Raw genomic sequence first — 24,498 nt, 5'->3', positions numbered from 1 at the left:
AATGATCTTTATTTTCAGCCTGTTGTATTTTCGAGCGCACCGTTCGGTCACCACTAGGTCGCAATCGGAATCGCAAAATATGCACATTTGATTCTAGATACTTTCAAATACTCCAGATCAAGTCTAACCCGAGCCGATCGTGCGATTCGAAACGAACATCGAAAACAACTTGACACATCGGAGCGCCTCCCAGTGCTTCCAAAGCATGAACAGAACCCGCAAACTATTAATATATATATATATATTTATAATATAATTATTAGAGTTTGAACGTGGCTACTATTAAGTAGCAAAATTCGCATATATTGCACCAGTGTTTTCAGCACTTTGGATCAACCTCCTTTTTATTATTCTAACCATTGGATAAATACTATATACCCAGTGGGGACCACTCACTTAACACGACTAAATTCAATCCTACGCCTACAACTTTTCAATCCAAGAGTTAAAAATTTGATACAAAAAAGAGTGTTGATTATATTAGTATTCTCAGCCTAATTCTTATATATATAATATATATAATAATATATAATACTATATATATATACTTATTAAATATAACGTATAAATATAATGTTTATTTGCATTATTTGGGACATAATCAGTTAACTATTCGGTTCATCAGGACTACTAACGTTTATTGAGTAGATCACGACCGACCACAGCATACTTCTTCACTGCACATTGTATATATGTTCCCCCTCTCTCCCTCAATCCTCATCCCCCCAACCTAAAACGCACCCTCTCTCTCTCTCTCTCTCTCTCTCTCTAAAGATGGATTCCTTGAATTGGTGTCTAAGTGTTGTGATGCATATTGCAATAGGCCTAGTTCTCTTGATCTACTTGCCAATCTCTCTTGTTCTGAGGTTGCTTTACTGGGTTTTTTTGAGGCCCTTTGTGAAGGAGGATTTGAGGGGAAAGGTGGTTCTCATCACCGGCGCGTCGTCGGGCATCGGAGAGGTGAGTTATTTATTTAATTTTCGCCATTTCTCGGAACCTCGTACTCTGATACTATGTGAAATTCTCGTCTCTAAGTTCGATACTCCTCTCTTTGGCAAAAGATAAAATGATTCTCTTTTAAGTTTATATTAATGCACCAAACTTCTTTATGTAGCAATTCTAGTGGTGTTGGGTGCGTCTTGCTATATTTGCATCTATGTGAATTTAGAATCAATAAGGTTGCGTTTTGTGTAGAAGCAATAAGGTGGAATAGCTCACCAGCTTCTTGGACCAGCTAAAAACTATATGTGTCCTTATAAATGATCTACTTTTAGTTGGGACAGTTGAGAGAATAAGATATATAAGATTTTTGAGCAAGGAAAACACAAATTAGGACATAGCTTAAATCAAATTTTTGTTACACCAAAATTTGTAGTTTTATTCCAGTTGTTATACATCCCATCATTTAATTCCCAGGTACTTTAAAGGGCATCTATATGATAGCTCTAATACACGTAGTTCTTACATTTATCATATCGTACGTACTAAAGCAAATACAATTTAAGTTGATTTGCCATATTCGAAAAATATTAAAGTTATATTTTTTGCTTTTATGGCCTTGAAGGGTTTAGTTTCCCATTCCATTTTTTTTTTCATCCATGGCGAATTTTCGCCTTGTCGGAAAACCAAATTGCATTCAAACTAAGGATGGCACAGGAGTTGGACGATGGCGACGGGGCGACAAATCATCTTTATGCACAAAATGTGAAAATTTTGTTGTTATTATGTTTAAGCCCAAATTCTAATTCAACTTCACATTATTGTGGATTTTTTTGGTTCAACTACTAGTTGTTGAGTAGGTTCAACAGCAAAAACTACCTATTAATTGTTAACCATCTCATTACCACGGTAGATAATTAAAGCTATTAAGTAATCTACTATATATACCACATAATAGTAATGGGTCTAAGTTTCTACATTAATATATTAAATAAATATCATGGAGATCAAAAACAAATTACTTGTGTGTGTGTGTAAAAAAGTAGATTTAAAACATTTAAATGATAAGAATTTCGAATCGATGATCGAACCATTAAAATCGATCTATAGAATTTAAAATATTTAGAAACTAAATTTTATAAATTTAAAAAATTATTCATGTAGTGATCAAAGAATCACAAAATCAATAATTTTTTTATGACCTATATGAGCCGTTTGCTTGCTTAACAGTGTAAAGCAATCAAAACCACTTAAATTTTTAATAAAAAATATTTTATTCTATTTAGATAACATTTGATAACTCTGATCATGAATTGAGAAAGTTTAATATCTATTTTCATAAGTTTATTTATTTTTTGACCGTTCATTTTTTAACTTTTCGATAGACTTGATAACGATTTTTAAAATTTAGTTTCTTAACGATTTGAATATTCTAGATTATTTTCAACAGTTTCATTCTTCGATTCAAAATTCCTACAATCCAAACTTGAGTTAAGAGGACGAGAGCCTTCCACCTCCTAAAAGAATAATAATTGAATTCTATATTATTGTACTATTACGTACGACGTTGGCAAAAAGTTGCATACGGAAAAAAAGAAATTCAAAGCGAAGTACTTTTATATATAAGTGTACATGTAATAGAAAAGTTAAATTCTCAAATCTAAGTGCCTTATAGTGAGACACAACTGATAAATCTTATTTGTTATACATAATAAAAAAGTTTAACTATTAATGGTTGTTAGCTAATGGCCCATTAGTTTTAATGAAAAGTTAATTTAGAAAAACATCTCAAATCCAAAGAATGAAAACCTAAGAAATGTGTCAATCAAAAATATATATAAAAACAAAAAGTGAAAATGAGTGCTCTATGTAAAATAGCCCTTGCATAGTTGAGGGCCCCTCTATAACTCCTTTTGCTTTTTTTTCTTTTTTTTTTTTCGCACCCCTTACCCTAGACTTTAAATTCACATCTTTAAACCAAAAAAGGAAACCAAATTCGACTTTAATTTCTTTCTCTCTATAAATGTTTTTGGTGGCCTCAATCACGTGAAGCGTATGAAGAGAATTGGACCACTCAAATAGCCAAATCCACATGACCCAATAAAGTAACACGCACCACCGAAAAAGTAGATGAGAAATTAATTAACAGGACATTTTTGGATCAACCAAAATAACCTATACCCTTTTTTGAATTTAAAGTTTTAAATTCACAAATACGAATTGAATGAATAACATATAAAAGAAATAGGAAGGGTAGATCACCTAAATCCATAAATTGGTGCACCTCAATTCTGACATGGTCTATTATATTATATATTATTATTATAAGTTTACTTAATTGAGATGTCCTCATAAAAGGACCAGCCATAAATAACTACATGGTTGTACCCTTATAAATAATTTAGAAATATTTGAATCAAACTTTACTTGAAGTATATACATAGCCTTTTCCATCAAGCTGTTACCCAACCTTAGTAAATTTAACTTTAGCATACATACAACTTTTCAAATTATTTAATTCGATTATCTAATGACTCTTTCGCTTGATCAAACTCATTAAAGCATATTAAATGGTTGAATGGTAAATTAAAATATTTAAAAGTTAGATAATAAAAGTCAAAATAAATCAAATAATTGAGATAAGTTAAATCCATGTTTTACTAAAAACAAAATAATAATATAATAATAATAATAAGAGAGTAGAGGGACAATGCACGAGGAAGACGCCGTCTCACGCAACGGTCACATCAAAGACCACTTGCAGCACGCAGAATCAGAACCCAAGCTATTGCCTGCACCCGGTGTATCTGTGCTCCTCATGCACCATGCCCGTTTCATGGAATTCTACACTGTCACACTTGCACCACGTCATCAATAACAAGCCAATCACATTCCTTCTTTTCAAACAAAAGTACAATAAAAATACTTTTTTACAATCATGATGGGACATATATTCTTAAAAGGATTAATTTGATTGGTTTGTTACGCCACGTCACTAATATACCCGTTGCATTCTAGAATTTTTCCGTTTCATGACCCGTGTCCCCAAGTCAAAATCCAATCAAATAAATGCAATTCACAATAATTAGTCTAAAATATCAATAATGAATAAATGGTCATTGATCGATTTATGAAAAAGAAAAAGAAACAACTCCCGAGATTTTTGATACACAATCCTTTCTAAATATTTATAAAACATACTTATCGAATTAGATTTTAATTTTAAGATTGATTTTTTTTTTTTTTTTTTTTTTAAATCTATCCATTTCACAAGGGACCAATTCCAAGGAGCCAACAATGTTTTAACCAGTCAATAGAGAGAGATAGTAGACTAGAAATAATAATAATAGTAATAAATGGTAGTCAAATTCTTGTGCAAGTAGAAGTTTGAAGTTCTGGGGAAATGTCCATCAACATAAATAGACTGAAAGGTCCAAGCACTTCTTATACCTGATGACTTGTTTGACTAACTCAGATTTTTTACTTCATACTTTTCAAAAAAGCCAGCTAACTTATGCGACTTAAGTGTTACACTTCCAAACATTATTTTAACCGGAGATTAAACTATATGTACTTGTCACAGTCAAAAAAATAAGGGCTAGAAGTGCAAGTTACCGTTCTGCCTGACCTCATCTGGTATCAGCTATGACGCATTCATTACAATTGATTAGCAAAAAATATTGAAAAAGAAAAAAGAGATCATCAAGTTCTATCACAACTTGGACTTTGTCAAAAGAGTTATAATTAAATTAATCATAATGAAAAGATAGGTTTTGAACTCTTAAATTTTTAAATTTCATATTACCTATTTTTAAGATGCAAAACACCAAAAGGTATAGATCTTGATGTTCTAGTTTATGTTCTACCTTAGTCTGAAAATAAGCATTGCTCTATACGGGGTGCTTAAACAAATTTAGTCATGCTCCTTTGAGAAATAATAATACTAATAGTAATAATGAAAAAAGAGCACTTACATTGTTAGGTATTTTTCCAGCATCTTAGATCAAAAGGCACTTAAGTTGTGTAGATGCACCACAGAGACCAATATCCTAAAAGAAACCACTATTGCACCTAGTCCAAAATTAAACTTCATATACATGGGCTGCAACTAGGGGTTAACTACCATCAACAACAACACTACACAATGAATAATAACATTTACCGCAACGCATAAAAAGGAAAGCTACCTCAGCATGCACCATGTTCTATCTTCTTTTGCTAATATAAAATTCTATTGATTTTGCAGCAACTGGCTTACCAGTATGCAAGAAGAGGGGCATCCTTGTCTCTCGTGGCGAGGAGGGAGCAGGCTCTCAGAGCAGTCGCAAAGACGGCTAGAGACCTGGGCGCACCGGATGTCATTGCCCTCCCCGCGGACATCTCCAGCTCCGAGGAGGCGAAAAGGATTGTGAACGAAACCATCGCTCACTTCGGCCAACGTGACGATGCAGCTCTTCTCTTAACACAATTCTGAATTCTCAAGATGTTATAAGGCCTATAGGAATTGAAATTGTGAAGGTTTTCTTTTCTGCAGTGAATCATCTGGTGGCCAATGCAGGAATTTGGTCCAACTGTTCCTTCGATGAGATCACTAACATCACCGCCTTCACCAGAATGATGGTAATACATTACATACTTTCTAATGAGATGTATATAATACCAAAAAAAAAAAAAAAAAAATCTAGCATTTTCAAAGAATAGCGGCAGATAATGCATGCAAATTAACATAATCGAGCTAAATTGTTATAAAGACGAAATAAATCTAGTTGATACTAAAATGAACAAAAATTGCATGGAACCAGATTATATTTCCCATTTTGATAGCGATTCCCATTACCCTCATATTTCATACTAGACAGATTGTACTGTTGTTCTCTGTATACATCTAATATTTACTCTTTATGCTTCACATCAAGAATATATAACATCAATTATCCCAGTTTTTTTTTCTCTACTAACGCCAATCCTCAGATCCACTCCACAGTTTAATTTGCCGAACCAAAAACATAGAAATAATCTAATATTCCATAGCAATATTCATTTAAGTTGCTAGTTCTATTCAGGATGTGAACTTTTGGGGATCTGTGTATCCGACCTACTACGCCCTTCCTCACCTGAAAGCTAGTTGTGGAAGAATCATTGTTACAACATCAGTGGCTGGGCGAGTACCAACTGCAAGAATGAGCTTTTATAATGTAGGTGAAAAGGAGGCATAAATATTAGCACAACATATGTTGCATCTTATTGAATTGGCTACTGAGATCAGTTGTTCCATTTTTTTTTTCCTCAGGCAAGCAAGGCAGCTGAGATCAGGTTCTATGAGACCCTTAGGTCTGAGTTGGGAAAGCAGGTTCAAATCACCATATTAATTCCTGGCTATGTTGAATCAGAGCTAACCAAAGGCAAAGCACTTCAAAAAGAGGGCGAAGTACGAGTCAACGAGGAGGCCAGAGACGTATGTTGCTAAAAACTTGGTGTGACTACTCCCGTCTATACATTGCTACAAACAAAAGATCACTTAAAAATGGTTCATTAAAAATTCAATATTCATAACTCCAGAGTGTTAAATTTTTACCAACATAAAGCAAAATACTTCAAAGAATTGAGCATGCTTACTGACCTATCAACTCTTGGATTATGATAAAAAATGACAGATCCAAATCGGGCCATTCCCCGTCGGGCACACAGAAATGATGGCTAAGATTGCCGTGGATAGTGCCTGCAGAGGCGAAGAGTATGTGACATGGCCGTCGTGGTACAGCCCTTTCCACATGCTTATGTGCCTGGCTCCTGAGCTCGTCAACTGGTTCTCAATCGCCTTTTATGTCACAAAAGAGGGAAACAGCCTCAGTAAGCGAATCTTGGAGGCAACAGGAGCCAAGAAGTTCTTGTATCCAGCTTCTATTCGCTCACCTAAGATAAAGACGGAGATGAATAAATAATGACTGTGCAAGAGCAAAAGATGCTATCAAAAAAATTGCATGAATAATTTTCTTTTCCTCCTTTCTCAAGGAGTCATGAATACTTATGATAATTGGTGTTTTCCTATTAGTTCATGTCATAAAATATACATCACATTTTCATTGTTGTCTTTGAGTTAAAAGAAAATAGTTAGTCCCAGTAGATTCATCACACGTCGTATAATATTCTGGATATGCTTGATCATTGTATGCTGCATCACATGTCAAAGTAATAGAACAGTAGATTACTGGAAGATTAATTGGCTACAGTGCAGCAAGGACATTCTCATTTGATTTATGTATCATAATACATATATATAAGAAAGCTTAACAAAATGATTTGTAAACCAGATTGCCGTTACACTACAACACTCACATAGTTGGCATGCTGGTGCAACACCAGCAGTCAGATAAAAAGTCACTGTCAAGGTGTGCCAAGTAATGCTGGTGCAACACCAGCATGCCACCCGCTAGAGACATGGCAATCTTTGCTCTTCAGTCATTCACACTGCCACATAACAAGAAAAGGCAAACAGCCAAAGTTGAAATAAGAAAGGTAAATGTTTTCTTTTATGGGTAAACTAAATTTATCATCTGTATGTTTAACAGAGTTGGCTCTAACTTCATGTAAGTGCATCAGTATGAAATATCACCTTATAGTTGGCAGCTCGGAGGAATTCTGATAGAACGACTTAAGTTCAATGCAATTGTTATACTGATAATATGTGAAATTTAGATCAACTGATAATTCTACACACCATATCAATTATTCCAAACTTAGTCAATTAATGCAGATAATGATCTTTTTTGGCATGAAATTCAAAAAATAAAAAATAAAAAAATAATGATTAGATAGCAGAGCAGATAAGTAAAGGTTCTTACGAAGTCAAGGATATGCCTCCCAAATTACAAGTTAAGACCACCACTTATCAGACTATCATGCATAGATCTAACAAAAATTTAATCGAAATCATGGAGAAATATCGATAGGTTCCGATTTTTTATTTCGTGGATCTTGCAGGGCAGCGAACATCTTCAGCCTTCTTAGAAGCAACCATGCATCAGATGTTGAACAACTTTGGTTCATCTCAAGGACAGTAGGAAGAGGAGAGCTTCCATTGATCTCCACAAGCATTGTACCCTATAATCAAGGTTTATAATAATCTGTACATTAGCTCACATTGGCATAATAGAAAAAAGTGTGGAAGGTCTGCACGGATACTGATAATTAAATGGTTCTTTTTGGCATCAGATGCATGCGTGCAGACACACACACACACACACACACAGAGAATTGAGATAATTCTCAATAGTATTTGAATCTTCACATTACTATTCCAAAAACAAAAAAAAGCCATTCATATTGAAAACATAAACATAAACTGGAATGAATCATTAAGATGTCTAAAGAACAAAACATAGTTTTGAGAACTCCCCTCTCTAACAGTAAGCCAGCCTCAGAATGTGCAATATCAACAGTTAATATGAAGTTTGTTTAATGTTTAACTAACAATTTAAACGATCCAGATTAGTTCATCTTGTGGTGTCCAGATTGTCTGCTTGTTTCACTAGAAAAGCATATTGCAGAACCACAATAAAAGCATAGGGATATAAACAATAGTCTGAACCATATCTAATAGTAGGGATCTTAAACTCAAGTATTCTAACACTTAATTTGGATAGGAAGTGACCCTAGGAAAGTACTCTAGCTAGACAACATGGGTCTATAAACAAGTGCAAGATTGTTAGTTACCTCAAATTTAGCCAAGAAAAGCTGAAATCTTTTCAGTGTTTCCCTCATATCTGCTGCTATCTTTTTTTCTGAGGAAGAAAGAGCAGCAGTGACCTCCTCAGGAGAATGGCCTATACCCTTCTGTACAACCTTTAGAATGAATAGAAATCATCCAATAAGACAACTAGCCATCCAAACTTTTCACATATGTCCAGAAACCAATGTGTAAACATGTAAAATAGATTAATATACAAAATTAAGTATATAATGTAATATAGTGTGAGATAAAAGAAAATTGATAAGAGAACCAAAGATTTGTGGAGTTGTGGACTTACGCTGTGATCAATGAGGACCTCAGAAATCAGACTGCCATCATCAACATAAACATGGAGTTCAAATTTACTGCGGTTTTTGAATTGGAATCCCTTGACACCAGTCAAAAAGCACTGCAAATAAGTTTATTATTATCAGCATTTATATGCTTGTTGTGATAGAAATATTCAAAGTGATTACTTGAAACAAAAGTAGATTGCTGCTCAATAACCAGGGGTAAAAATAAGATATACCAAAACACATTCTACGAAACATACCTATTTTTAGGCATATTAAGAGTACACGCTGTATAGAAGAACAAAAACATATCATGTAGTATCTATTCAATGCAATAGAAGAATCGGCGATTCAAATAACACGATCTGATAATTAAATGATGATTAGTAATAACTGAAGTCCAAAGCCACCAACAGACTATAGAAGATTACAGTGATGCTAAACTAATCATAAGATAAACAATGACAAACATGTAGATCTAAATGTTTCGGATGTTTAAGTACATAAAAAGCATGAATAATAAGTACATAGATAAACAATGAAAACTCAAATTGCTGATAATTATTATGCTTCAAAAAGGTTGCTGCATTCAGGAAAGTATAAAATGAAAAATGAACCTTTATATTTCCTTGAATATAGGATTCCCTATCCTTCTGTACTGTCCATTTAGCCAACAAGCAGGCGAGATATGTGAAAGGAATTTCTTTGTCACCGCTTAGAATGAGTGGATGCTCCACATCGTCAACCGCGTCCTCCATATCCGAATCAGGGGTAACCTCACCACCAGAGGTAACAGGACCAGTAAAATCAGGTTCAGTATATTGTCTGCTGCTCGTAGATTGAGGCTCAGCATTGTTTCCTTCAACATAAGGAGCAGCAGAGTCCTCTGTGATCATAGTTTCATTATCCTGAATGGTATGTTCTGCTTCTGTATTGTTTTCTCCAACCGGAGTGTCGACAGGTTGTTGAATAATGGTCCCTTCAGCCAATTGCTCGGTGATATGAATAGTAGCTATTACCAAATGCACGAGATTTATACAAATATTAGATTGCAATCACTGGCATGCAAATAGAGCAGCTGATTTGCAAATACATAGAGCACAAGAGAAGTGTGAATAATACAGTAGCAGAATGAATGGTTAAGTGGATATTACCTTGCCCTGTAGGTTGAGGATCATGTCTGTTTTCTGTAACTACAGCATTTTCTTGTGCTCCATTATTCGTGGCAGTAGATGGCCAAGCAGCAAGAGAAGCTCTTTTAGACAGCGGAAGTACAACTTGCTTCCTGTATCAGTAGTGAGAGAAGTTGAGACTATACAAGAAAATACAACAGCTAAAACCGAAGAAAACTACAAAAATTCCACAAAATCGGCATTGACTTAAGTTTCTTAAACCTTGTAGGGCCTCATGCAGGGCAAATTCAGTTTTACTAGGATATGAACACCTTATTTTTCATGTCTACACGGTTACAAGTATTCACTAAAAATCACATTTGCATGTAAACATATAGAAAGAGAAACCGTTATTCAGACAACCCACGGTCAAACAATTTCACTTCTCCAAACGAGATTTTATATTCCACAAAATTTATGTCAAATTGTCAAACAAGGACATGCTATTTCACAAATCAAAAGAATTTCAAATTTGAACAATAGTTGCAAGTATGAAACGCAATTAGTGGTGCAACTACCGTTTGCCTCGAGGTGGTTTATTTACTTCTTCAACAAGTCTCCGACGCGCTGCATCCAGATCATCAACCACCCCACCAAGAACCTCCAGAACTTCAGGGACTAGCATCAAAAGTCCTCGTCTTACATGTACATTTCTGATAACTACCTACAATGTTAACAATAAAAGAGTCCCCGCACAATGGCTATTTCAATACGTAACTTCCGCAATTAAAAGAAATCTGAACAATCTCAAAGTTTACAGAATTGTGGAATATTTAAAGAATGCAAATAAATAATAATCTAATAAGAAATAGAAAATAATCCAAGCTAAAAGACATGCAAATTAGTATAAGTTACATTTAAACCCACGCAGCTAAGCCTAGAGACCTTTATACTTGACTTTCCCTGAACTATTAGTGGAATCCAGGTTTCATGTTTCAACTACCATTTATGCTGCTTCTAAGTAGCCTTGCTTAGGATCGACTTAAATAGAAAGGATGATTTAAGGTCAAAAACTAATGGACGTAAAGGGGCCCCATTGTAAGAGAGAGAGGAAGACGTCCTGTATTACCATCCGTAGAGATGTGATTGTCACAAAAAAAACACAAATAAATAGAAGGGAAAGAGGCAGAAAACTAGCGAAAAAAACTCATTCATTGCTAAAGCTTACTGCAATAAGACAAATGGCCGGTGCATGTCTTGTGATTAAAGATAAAACCAACCAGCAAAGTACAGCCAACATCTATTCTGTAAGGCTTCGTTTGGTTCGGGGTTAAGTAAAAACTAGTTATTCCAAGAATGAGGTTAAATTCAGGGTTAAGGTGGGATTAGAGTAATTTTCTGTTTGGTTGAGAATTGGGTTTAGTCCAGATATAAGTAAAATAGTGTTTAGTTGAAGTAGGTGGGATAAGAAGGATAGTAGGTTATTATAAATAGAAAATAATAATTTTGCCTCAATTTTTATATTTGAATTTAAATTTAAAATTTAAATAATTAAAAATAATAATTTAAAATTTAAAATTTAAAATTAAAATCTATATTTTTAAATCTTAAATTAAAAAATTTAAAGTTACAAATATAAAATATCAAATTTAAAATTTAAATAATTAAAAATAATAATTTTAAATTTTAAATTTTAAATTTTTAAAAATAAATATTAATTTTAAAATTTAAATATATAATTTTTAAAAAATTTTAAATTTTAAAATTAAAATTTATATTTATATTAATTAAATAGGGGTGGGATTAACTTAATCCCACCCCTATTCCTGGGGTGGGGTGCCCACCCCCAAAATTTTTTGTTTGGGGTTACCCGCCCCCACCCCCCCTAACCCCAAAGTAACCAAATGGAGGCTAACATAACAGGAGTGACAAGGGGAGCACAAGGCGAAGGCGACACGTCTCCCCAACCCTCCTCCACTCTGAGAAAACATTGCCGGCACCTGGTCTAAATGTATGACATCTATTTTTTAATGATTAATATTGTAAAATCAAAATCTAATTCGATAGATGCAATCTACAGCATATAAAAAACCTAAGTATAAAAAAATTACAGAATTTAAATTCCTATAATGAGATTTACAAATACATTGTATGAGATGTACTTACACACTTGGTATTATAAATCAAAATCTAGTCCGATAAATGCAATCTACACCAAATAAAAATATAAAATTTACAGGATTTAAATTTCTATAATGAGGTTTTAGGAATGCGGTGTATAAGATGTACTTATACACCCAGTGCACGGAACAATTTCTTCTATAGTATACCATCATCACATCATTTTATTAACTTATTTAAATTATTTTAGTTGCTTTTTTCTCTAGTTATTTTTCACATATGCCTTTATTTTAATTAATAATAGCTCTTATATTTCTCTTACACGCTATCTTATTCTAATTGTAGTCAACTTTATTTAAATTACTTCAATTATATTACTTCTTTTTTTAATATTTACAGTCTTATAAAATTATCTTATTATTGATGAATCTCTATAAAAAAATATCTTATTATTGATGAATCTCTATAAAATTTTTCTTCATACATACATCGTGGTCTAATTATTTTAATCAATTAATACCCATATTACTAGTCATTTACTCACACATATATCATTATTAATAGGTTAATTACCAATACACTCTTATAATAATTTATATGCACATATACCGGTTTAATTTATTTTTATTTACATTAACTAAATTATTAAATTATTTATATTTAAATTAAATTAATTAATAATCAGACTAATAAAATTTTATAAAAATACAGAAAAAGTAACAAAATTTTATTACTAAACTATTTTATACCTACTGCATCATGCAGGTCCTTAAACAATAAATATGAAGAAGCAAGTGGTCAAAACAGTTAGGCTATCTTATCAACAACCAATTATTGAAGAACAAATTAACATTCTAGTCATTTGTGTATGATCCCAAAAGACATAGAAAGCAAGAGAATCTGCAGCAAATGACACGTGATACATTCGAGAGAGGGCATCTCATTAAACCTAGCAACATAATTAGTTGAAGGAGAAACATGTTTTATTTGTTATGCAGTCTAAACCATCTAAACCAATGAAAATAAGGAGCACCACTCCTAATTCCAACTAAATACACTAGATAAAATCATAAATTAACAGACTATACTGATAAATTGGTTCTATTGTGGATGTCTATGATCAGCCAAAGAGCAACTAATATAGGTCTCCAAAAAAAAATTACAATATTAATATGCTAAAAGAACTCAAAGCTAACCTTGAGACCTGCAGGAGCGAGAACCTGTAAATCCTTTATGGGTCTGTACTCCATGCCGAATACACGCTGAACGCCATCAGTCATTGATAATTTCAGGCACCTCTTCGACCCAGCAGGTGCATCCTGATACCTTTCTCTAATAGAAGCAGAGATGTTGACAATTTCATCAACCTAAAGAAATAGCGCTTGTTAGTATGTGAAAAACTTACATTAGGAGCATCTTGGCACGGAGGCATTAGATAAACGAAACAACAAGAAAGACTATATACATTGTTCCAAAAGGAAAACAAATAGAAGTATAATTAACTACAGATCGAATAAGGCATTTATCTATTGGCATAAAAACATTGTATGTATAACTGTAATAAACCTTACAGTTATTAACTATGTACGTCATTCGCGACTAGAGGCAAATCGCAAATAATAATAAACAATGTAATAACTCTAAAGTCTCAGATGAATTTAAACTAGGGTTCAGTGCATAAACATTCTCGTAAAGACATCAAATTATTGCTTTGTCCTTCCAAAGGTTTAATTATAAAAAGCATCATCACAAAACTCCAATACATTCAAACTTTGTCCCTGCAGCAGTCGTGTTTCTTTTTTTCATAAATGAGCATCATTCCCCTCTCCCTCCCCCTTTATTTTACTTCCTCTATAAAGTTATCAGCATCATAATTTCAAATGGACTCCTTTGTTAGATAATCCAAAACTACATGAAAGTGGACTCCTTTGTTTGATAATCCGAAACTAAATGATAATAAGATGGTCCACCAAGAGCTAATCAACAGCTAAACAATTCACACGAAATCGAGCTCAGATTGACTCACCTGGAGCACGAAAGGCCCCTCGAGCTCGGCTTTGTGCATGCCGCAAACATTCTCCGGGAGCACACCGCCACCGCATAAATTCATATCGGCAAAGAGGAACTGCTCGAAGCAACTCCTCGCCCTAGCGGCGACGTCCATGGCCTCGAAGCCGGAGCCGGGCCCCGCCAGGGCGGCGACGCACGACTCCAGCCACTCCCGCAGGAGCCGGAGGCCGAGCCTCCCGAGGAACTCCTCGATCGAGCGCACGGGGCCGCCGCCACCGCCTCCGCTTCCGCCTCTCTCCAGCGGGGTAGCGCCGGAGACCGGAGGAGGAGGCGGAGGAGAGGGCGGGGAGAGGTCGTCGGGGACGTCGACGAAGTCGTCGTCGTCGTCGGAGATCTCGAGAGGAGGAGAAGGGGGGTTCGAGGCAGGAGTAGTGCTAGGGTTAGGGTTAGGGTTAGGGTTTTGGAGGGCCAGGGTTCGGGGGAGTTCGTCGTCGTCGTTATCCTCGTCGGAGGAGCTCACTATCCGAAGCATTCTTCGCCTCATTCTCTTTTGGGTTTTCCCTCGAACGCCAAAGGGCCGATATGCGCTCCTAAACGGAGAAATAAAACTCCAATTTATTCGGAATACAAATTTGTCGAATTTGAATTCTCCATTCAAATGCAATGTAGTACAAAATTAATTTTGAATTCTGAGATATATGGTGTTTTAATAAAATTTAAAAGTAGATGTTTAATCAACTAATATTATGTCTTTATCTAAGTTACTATGAATTTTAAAGGATAACTTCTCATATCTCGTATATCCCTGTCCAATATTTTTCTTTCAAATATACCAATATTTTAAATCTATCTATTACTCTAAAATCTAAATTTCCCAATATAAACCATAAAGGGCAGAAGTAAGTACTAAGTAGATTGGGAAGAGATAGATACTGTTACATGAGCAAATAGGACAAAAGTCAAGGACAATTTTGAAACTAGAAGTAAATCACATGTATACCAAATTTTGATGCGCAAACAAGATATTATCACCTTTTTCCAAAGAAAATGCTACTTATACACCCCAATCAGGATGTACAAGTTATAACCCACCCATCTAATGAGTGGGAGCGAATCGCTAGTCACATCAAGTGACTAGTAAAATCATCCCACTCATTAGATGGGTACCGGGTGAAATGTAAAATATACACTTTGATTGGGGTGTATACATAGCATTGCTCTTTTCCCAAATAGCTAGGTGCCGGTGGATAAAACTTAATTAATAAGAGGGAAATTCTCCAACAATACTTCATTGGATTGCCACTAATTCGCTGCTTTGTGTTAATTTTGTCTTCATCTAATAATTCGTTGAGTATTTTTTCATACTAAATTTTTTTAAAAAGTTATTCACAAGAGAGAAAAATAAATTATAACCCTTAAATAAATTATAACCCTTAAAATTAACATGTAGCAATGGATTAAGACTTCGGAATGAGATGTCGTTTGAGAGCTCACCATTCAAGTTTGTTTTAACTTGCTAAATAAGAAAGTAGATAACTTTTCTTTAGTGAATAAAAAGATAAGTTGGTGGGAAAGAAATATTACACCATGTGTTGCAAATTCTCTGAAATTGCTCTTAGAATTTTTGAGAAATTTTTAATGCTTTTTAAATTTTTTATTTTTTGAGATTTTTTTTAAATTTTAAATTTTATGAAATTAAATAAAATTCACCAAAAATAACGCTTTCTAATTAATTAAGGATTGAGGGCCTGTTTGGGAAACACCCAATACTCTGCAATGGACTAAGTTACTCTGTTTTCTAGAATGTTCTGTTTTTTTTTTTAACTGGCCCATTTGGACAACCCAGCAGAGTAAAATATTTACTGTGTAATGTGGAGTTTCCAGCGTAATATTAGGGAAAAATAAAAAAGAGATCAGAGCAGCGTAAAAAAATTCCCTGTTCGACGCGCTCTACCATCTTGCCTCCTCGCTTTCTCCGCACAACTCGTTGTGCCCTCTCTTCCATTTTCTTCTCCCCTCCCAGCCCCCAAAATCTCAGCCGTTCTCCTCTCCCGCTTCCACCGCCTCCCCTCTGCCGTCTCCACCCTCTCCGACGAGCACGCAGAGCAGGAGAGGCTAGCTCGGCGGGCGGAAGGCGTTCCCTGAGATGAGCTTCTATACGGAGGGCTCATCGTCCTTCACCACCGCGGGACAATCTGGAGTCTGAATAGCGAGCAAATACAATCCTCACACACCAAACTGCTTTAGCAGCTAAGGAGACAGTTAGAGTACCCCAAGCAGTTAGAAACTTGGGATAACACCGAGAATCTCTGCACCACGAAATCGTCGTCAGCTCTTAGTGTTATTTGCCAGGGAAATTTCGTCACTGAGCTCAAAATTGTCGGTGATAAGCTTCCCAAACCGAGCAAATTTGTGGGTTACTCAGATGCCAATTACTCTCTCTCGGAATCCTTTTCTGCCGATTCCTTTGTTACAACTCTATCAAGATTGACTACTTTGAGAGTAGTTATCTTCGTTTCTTTGGGGATATGGGGTCCTATTCCTGACAAAATTCACCGGCTCTATTCACTCGAAGTGCTCGATTTGAGCTCCAATTTCCTTTATGGTTCAATTCCTCCGAAGATATCTGCTATGACGAAGCTTCAAACAATAAGGCTGGATGGGAATTACCTTAACGATACCGTACCCAATTGGTTTAGTTCACTCTCCAATCTCACTGTCTTGCAACTGCAGAGCAATCGGTTAAAGGGGTCTTTACCACCATCAATCTCCAAAATTTCCACTCTCACAGAATTTGCCCTCTCGGATAATAACATTTCTGGTAAAGTTCCAAACCTCAGCTATCTAAATAGCCTTGAAATGTTGGATTTGAGAGACAATGTGTTAGATTCGGAATTACCTGCTTTGCCTAAAGGGGTGGTGACTGTTTTATTAAGCAAAAACTCATTCACTGGCGAGATTCCCCAGCAGTTCACTGAGTTGGCTCGGCTTCAACACCTCGACCTATCATTTAACCTTCTCGTGGGAACCCCACCTGAAGGTCTCTTTTCTCTGCCCAATGTCAGTTATTTGAACATGGCATCTAATATGCTTACTGGGTTGCTTCCGAAAAGTATGATTTGCAGCAGTCAACTTGGATATGTTGATTTATCAACCAATAGATTTATTGGTGATTTACCTGATTGCTTGACCTTGAATTCGAACAAGAGGGTTGTTAAGTTCAGCAGGAATTGTTTATCCATCGACCCCCAACACCAGCATGAAGCTAAGTATTGTCAAGAGAGCCGTAGGACGAGGGGAGAGTCTAAGAGCAAGGGAATTGGGGTGCTGGGCGCAGTTATTGGAGGAATCACCTTCCTCGTTCTTTCGCTTTTGCTTGTGTCTTTGATTCTGTGCAGAAGAGGATGCCAAAAAGCAATATCGGAACAGCACTTATTGCTAAAGCAGATGCCGGATAATTCAGCAACTGGTCTCTCCTCTGAGCTTCTTGCAAATGCAAGTAGAGTTCTTTCTTTTTCATAATCCATTTCATTCATAGTCAACTTCCTTACCTCAAATTCCCATCGAGATTCAACTTGCTTTACTATATTATTAGTTGTGGCATCTCTGTATTATGGACTTCGGTCAATTATTGGAGAGATGGCAGAGTATGTATGAAGAAACATGCAATTATTAGGATTCCCTGTTGTGAAAATAGCGTTACTGAACTAATCAGATACCCAAAAATTTTCTCCTTTGCTTATATAACTTTAAAGAAGACTTGGCATAATCTTATTGTTAGTAGTCATGTAGCAGTGCAACTTAAAGACGAAGCTTCATGAAAGCTTGAGATAATTTAACTACATTTTTTTTAAAAAATCTTCTGTCATAATAAAAAGTGTTCGTTTTTTTCCCTTTTATTCCTCTTTGCTAATTTACTTAAATGTTACCAGCGTAACTTACTTACCTTGAATTAGATTCTGCAGTTTTTCCTCTGTGCTATTTTAGAGGACTCCTGCACTCATAGATATATGACAATAGTATCACAAGTACTACCTTTGTTTTTTTTGTATCTTTAATCTAGATTTTTCTTTCTTGTTTGCTGTTCAGGGTATATTTCTCAAGCTGCGAAGCTGGGGAAACAAATATTGCCTACATATCGCGTGTTTTCTGTGGAAGAGTTGAAAGAAGCAACGAAGAATTTTGAACATTCTGCTTATATAGGCAGGGATCAGTTGGAAAGGTTGTTATCACTAAGCTTCTCAAATCTTTTTCAGATATTTTCTTGTTAACATGAGAAGAGGTGTTTATTTGTCAATACCTTTGATGAATTTTCCTATTTAAAATCAAATTTTATCAGATAACTCACCTGAAAATTAGTATCAAGGAATGGGAATGAAAAGTTTAAACTCGAAGTCTGGTTAAGTTTTCATGACACAGCTACTGTATCGTTCGTTCAAGTTCAAAGTGGCTATTTTTAATATGGCATGAATGCAGAAAAAATTATCTTAAATTTCTTTTCAGCTCTACAAGGGAAGATTGGAGAATGGAAGCTTTGTTGCTATAAGATGCTTGCAACTGTTCAAGAGGTACTCAATAAGAAATCTGAAGCTTCGATTAGAACTCCTTGCCAAACTTCGCCACCCAAATTTGGTTTGTCTCTTGGGACACTGCATTGAAAGCTCAATAGATGATTCAAATATGAGCCGGGTCTTCCTTGTTTATGAATATGTACCCGAAGGAAATCTTCGCGCTTATCTTTCTGGTATGAAAAGAAGCTTCTTCACCCGCTATCTAATTTTCAATACTTGATTTGTTTAATTATTCATGATTTTGGTACTTCTTCCTGCATTTTCTTACAGGTAGCAATCCAGAGAGAGCTCTAAAATGGCCAGATAGGTTGCAGGTCTTGATTGGAATTGCAAAGGCAGTTCATTTTCTACATACAGGGATAATTCCTGGTTCGTCAAACAATCAGCTAAAAACAAATAGCATTTTGTTTGATGAGCACTCTATAGCAAAATTAAGCGACTATGGGTTGTCCATAATTACTGAAGAAATATACAGGAATGAGGCTTGTATAATTCCACACAATTAGATTTCTCTCAGCAGCAATTAGCTCTGATGAAGCTTCATCATTTCATAGTACTTGATTATTCAAATTTCGCGTTCTTATGAGACATTGCCATTTGGTCTCCAGGCAAGGGTAGAAGGTCAGAAATCCATCCAAGACAAATATTCAACTCCGTGAGTTTCTATAGCGCTAATTATTAGTTGTGTTTGAGCAATGCATTCCCATACTAGATATAAGTGAACCAGGATATCTAAGATAGATTTCTCTCCACAAGACACTTTTCATAATATGGCTTGCAAATGTGAATATTCACGTCGCGTTACTGCGACAACATGTCAACATCTCAACTTACATAAGCCCCCCTAATCACTTTAACCTGAAGCATCGAACATACATAGAGTGGGCTGTTACAGCACTGTTATTTTAATACATTATTATGCTATCAGCTATAAGTCCCAGAGTACCTTGATGCCTTATTCTCGACTTTTCAGGGAAATAATAAATTCGGAGGATGATGTTTATTCTTTTGGTTGCATCTTACTCGAAGTGCTCGCTGGACCATCGTATTTTGAAAAAGGCGAAGCTTATATTGTGAATGAATTGGTATGCGTTCTTTCATTTTATATATTTATCCAAGAATAGAATCATATGGAGCATCTTGTGGTTAAGTGCATCGAATTTTCTCGTGTTTTGTGATATTCTTCAATATCTATTTACTTATGGTTTTGGCCTTTTGGACCAATAATATAATTACTTACATAACTTAATCTGCAGACTACGCCAATTTGCAGCCAACAAGAGAGAAATCGTGTTCTTGATTCAGTTGTCGTTGGGACTTCCTCCCAAGAATCTCTGTCGGTCGTAATCTCTATAACGACTAAATGCCTGTTGCCCGACTCTTCTATCCGCCCTTCCATTGAAGAGGTCCTCTGGAACCTACAGTACGCAGCGCAAATCCAGCAGACAACTGATGGTGATCAGAGATCAGAAGTTTCTTCGCAGTCGTGAGAGGCAGAAAATGGAAAAAAGAAGGGGCAAAAAAAACCAAAACAGTTTAGAAATTGTTTCTCCCAGTTCTTATGGTTCACACTTGCTCAAATCGGATTAACACTAGTTCAGAAGCTCGGAAAAGCTAATGCAAGCAATTAAGGTGCGTAGTGATTATGTTTTTAGTTCGAGTCCGGCGTAGGATCATTCGTGTAATTGTAATATAAATGCAATTTCTTGCAATAAGGAAAATCTGTTTGTCCCCCTTGTTATTTCTGTTTTTCATAACATAACATTGTGTGCCTTATGTATGAGTCAGTCACTTGTTGGTTGGCTTGCTTCATATGCTTGTAAGTTACATTGTGAACTCCTTGTTAATCTTTTTTTTTTTTTTATAAATAAAGTTGGAGAAGGTTGTTGAGTGATATTATTTGATGCAAGGGACTAGTCCATTAAGATCCAATGTTTTAAAAAGCAATCCAAAAATATTGCTGGATCAAAGATAACTGATTCAACCGGTGGGTCAATCATCAACCATTGGTTGAACCAATGATGCCAGTACGACATCATAAATATTTAATTATTATTTTTAATTTTATTATATAAAAAATAGAGAAAATTTTTAAAAACCTTCATGTGGTTTCGTACTTTCTCACTTTAGTACCATGTGGTTTAAAGTGTATAAATTTGCCCCTCTATGGTTTGTTTTTATCTTTTCGGCAGTTTTTTTTTAATATTTTGTTAAATTATATACAAAAAATTTTAGATACCCACATAGATTTATTAAATATTTGCTTTAGTACTTTTTAATTTTAACTTTGTCGCTGATTAAAAATAATAATAATAATAAAATTGATACTAAAAAGAGAAAAAATGAAACTATATGTGGACAAATTGATACACTTTAAACCACAGAGTACTAAAGTAAGAAAGTGTGAAACGACATAGAGTTTTTTTGAAGTTTTTCCTAAAAAATATATTTATTTATTATTTTAGTATTATATTTAATTATAAAGTGCTAATTTTTAGATTAAATTAAGTATATATAAGTTTTGAAGTTCTATATTTTGTAAGATTAATTTATGTTAAAATAAAATAAAACTAGCTAAGTTGAATTTTAAGATGTTGGATTTTAATAAGGCTTGATAAAATAAAATTGGTCGATTTGATTAAAATCGGATTGGTTTAGCATTTCGATGATTGAATCACGGGCTCGCACGGGTTAAAATAGTTTTTTGACATATCCAATTTAAGGATTAAATCGAACCGCTTTATAAACTGGGCCAGGATCAAACTGGCTGAACCGGCTGGTTGAATTCAATTTTTAAATCATTTCCAAGATCAAAGTATCATATATGCTAAATAAAGTAAACCCTAAATAAAATGAATATAATATACCGGCAGAGTAAACCCTAAATAAAATGAATCAGCTAGTCGGTGACGAAATCCGGAGCACGCAAAGACAAACCCAAGCTGCAACCCTAAACCCTCAAAATATAAATTTTATATTAAATTTTAAATTAGAAATAAAAGATTATAGAAATTCAAAAATATCCCCTGTTTGAGTTGAATCCTCTGTTCGGTTGTGGCCGAATTAGCTCCAAAATCGTTTTCAATTTCGGACGCCCACGACTGAAGGAATGTGTCACAGGTACTGGGATGGACAATAGAGCAGTTGAGAGGCGACCTCCTACCAATGGAGAGAGGTGAGGGCGAGAGACACCTTCGAGACGGCTTCGGACACGAGCTTCTACTGACCGCCTTCACTGCCGAACACTGCCCGATGGAGTGATCTGCGAGCGGGCGACCGAGCGAGAGAGAGAGAGAGAGATGAGAGCGAGAGGAAGAAACTCAGAGATGGCAAGACCTGTGAGGGAGAGAGTGGCGAGAGGTGTGCGGGACAGAGCGAGAAACAGTGCGAGAGGTGTGCCGAACAGTGCGAGAGAGAGAGATGGCGCAGAGACCGAGAGAGCGAGAGAGAGAGAAGGCGACAGCTGTGGGTGTAGTAGTAGGTGAAAAAAATAAAAGAGGGTGAGTTTATAACCTACTGTGCAAAGTGATTAATATCAACCGTTGGATCTGCAGTAATCGTCCTTCCGAGTTGATTGTATGGAATTGAGAATTTTTGCAACTAAAAACCCTTAAATTTGACAACATATTTACGCTTTAATTCTCAAATGTTGCATGTTATTTTAGCTAGGAACCCTTGATTACATGTCATCTAAATGAAGAAAAAAAGGCGCTATATTTGATAAAGCATAAGAGTTGGAACTTGTCCAACTGCAAAAAAACAAACTTATCCAATTGCCAGAAACCATGGTGTTTGCTGTATATAGTAAATTTGGATGACCCAAGACTCCAAGAGAGAACTTGCATGAAGTTACAGCAAAAGCATATTTTTTTGTCCGTGTATATATATATATATATATATATATATATATATATATATATATATTTTGCAAGTTAGGGTGATTGGAATAAACAATCTCAAATAAGCAGGAATTAACATATAGAACATGCTATTCTCTTTGTCCTGTTGTGTTGCAACAAACTAATAGTTTCCAACAATGGTGAAAAAAAAAGAAAAATCAAAAGAAAGTGAATGAGCAGGTACCAGAGCTTTATTCTATGTGCATGCAATAAACGAGGCTAGAAATACTGCAAAATGGAGCAAAGAAATATTAGCAGTTTCTTTTTCGCAGTTCATCTATTGATAACTTCTATTTGCAGATAAAAGCTAAAGCAGTCAATATTTCTCAGTGAAATTCAGGTGATTCAAATTTAGTGCCCATCTAACAGTAATACCACGTCTCCGATTTGTCCACCTTTTCGATCTCCGATTTCTCCAGCTGGGCGGGGGCGGCTGCGTCGTCTACTGATTTCGCCTCCGATTTCTCCAGCTTGGCGGGGGTGGCTGCGTCGTCCACTGATTTCTCCTGTAGTACGAATTAAACGATTAAAAAAGAAAATTGAGAAGTGAAAAAACCCTTAATCTAACCCTACTTTTTTAGTGCCATCCGTTATATGGGTCCGCACATATTGCCAACTACTTTTTTAGTGTCATCCGTTTTTATTTCTTAAACCTAGCAGGAATATAGCGACATATTTTACTCGGAGAAGGGAAGAACTAGACACATGCCTCTCTAAAGTTTTATATATACTTAGTCTAAAAAAAAAACATTACCTAATTATGAATTATTTTATAATTTAAAAACTAATTAATATAGTAAAAAATATATCTCTCAAAAACTTACATTAAATTTTATAGAAATGAAATAATTAGTCAAAAATTAAAATTTAAAATGAATACTAAATCATATAAAATTGTAAATAATTTATCAAAATAAAAAATTGAAAGTCGTGCAACGCGCAGATTAATTACTAATGATCTTTGAATTTAAGATGCAAAGTAACACGTGATTAAACACTATAAATTTTATTTTATATCCTCTAAACATATTAATTTGTGTTAGAAATCAAATAAAAAGTAACCACAAAAAATTTCACAAATTGATATTTTCTTTAATTTTTTCTACGACGTAGCAAGAGTTCATCCGAAATCCAAAGAATCACGGTGAAATGTACACATTATAGAAAAGGGCTAGTTCGAAGACGGGTTTCGATACGAATTCAAATCATCATTCACTGTAAAACCTCCAGACAGTTAGGAACTAACACTAAGATTCTGTTTCTTACATCTATTGATAACTTCTATTTGCAGATAAAAGCTAAAGTAGTCAATATTCCTCAGTGAAATTTAGGTGATTCAAATTTAATGCCCATCTAACAGTAATACAAGCTCCCTCTCTTCGCCTAGTACCACGTCTCCGATTTGTCCACCTTTTCGATCTCCGATTTCTCCAACTGGACGGGGGCGGCTGCGTCGTCCACTGATTTCTCCTCCGATTTCTCCAGCTGGGCGAGGGCGGCTGCGTCGTCCACTGATTTCTCCTCCGATTTCTCCAGCTCGGCGGGGGCGGTCGTGTCGTCCACAAATTTCTCCTGTAGTACGAATTAAACGGTTAAAAAGGAAAACTGAGAAGCGAAAAAACCCTTAATCTAACCCTAATCTTGCTTACCTTTTCTGGGTTCAGTTTTTCGATGGCTCCGATCTTGGCTTTCTTGGGGATTTTTGGGCCGAACCGAGATGAGGCTGCTCTTTTCCCGCCGGTGAGTTCGATGTGCGAGGCTGGGAATTCGCCGCCGTCGTCGGAGCCAGAATTGTCGGACGCCGTCGTCGGAGCCAAACAAACT

At 35.4% G+C, this 24,498-nt stretch overlaps 2 protein-coding genes and 1 pseudogene across 7 annotated transcripts; 2 read left to right on the top strand and 1 right to left on the bottom strand.

Annotated features, from left to right (window-relative positions):
• LOC109723071 (11-beta-hydroxysteroid dehydrogenase 1B-like) lies at positions 717-7,153 on the top strand. Its single transcript, XM_020251285.1, has 6 exons — positions 717-960; positions 5,186-5,378; positions 5,474-5,559; positions 6,003-6,134; positions 6,230-6,394; positions 6,594-7,153. Exons 1-6 carry the CDS (start codon positions 775-777, stop codon positions 6,879-6,881), a joined length of 1,050 nt encoding a protein of 349 aa, XP_020106874.1. The 5' UTR covers positions 717-774; the 3' UTR covers positions 6,882-7,153.
• On the bottom strand, positions 4,866-14,870 carry LOC109723069 (recQ-mediated genome instability protein 1). 6 transcript variants are annotated; one of them, XM_020251283.1, is made up of 12 exons: positions 14,221-14,870; positions 13,391-13,561; positions 10,652-10,797; positions 10,116-10,246; positions 9,579-9,973; positions 8,967-9,077; positions 8,653-8,781; positions 7,782-8,040; positions 7,276-7,407; positions 6,560-6,852; positions 6,054-6,439; positions 4,866-5,543 (listed from the first exon to the last, which is right to left on the bottom strand). In XM_020251283.1, the coding sequence occupies exons 1-8, from the start codon at positions 14,746-14,748 to the stop codon at positions 7,870-7,872; spliced, it is 1,782 nt and encodes a 593-aa protein (XP_020106872.1). In that variant the 5' UTR covers positions 14,749-14,870; the 3' UTR covers positions 4,866-5,543; positions 6,054-6,439; positions 6,560-6,852; positions 7,276-7,407; positions 7,782-7,869. The 6 variants fall into 6 exon arrangements, with proteins under 6 accessions (XP_020106872.1, XP_020106873.1, XP_020106868.1 ...); XM_020251284.1 differs by having other exon boundaries at positions 6,054-6,111; XM_020251279.1 differs by having other exon boundaries at positions 4,866-6,439.
• On the top strand, positions 15,675-20,669 carry LOC109723372 (annotated as a pseudogene).

This window comes from Ananas comosus, linkage group 17 (assembly GCF_001540865.1).
Source record: "Ananas comosus cultivar F153 linkage group 17, ASM154086v1, whole genome shotgun sequence".
Lineage (NCBI taxonomy): Eukaryota > Viridiplantae > Streptophyta > Magnoliopsida > Poales > Bromeliaceae > Ananas > Ananas comosus.
The sequence above is the reverse complement of the archived record's forward strand: the minus strand, read 5'-3'. Positions and strand labels throughout refer to the sequence as shown.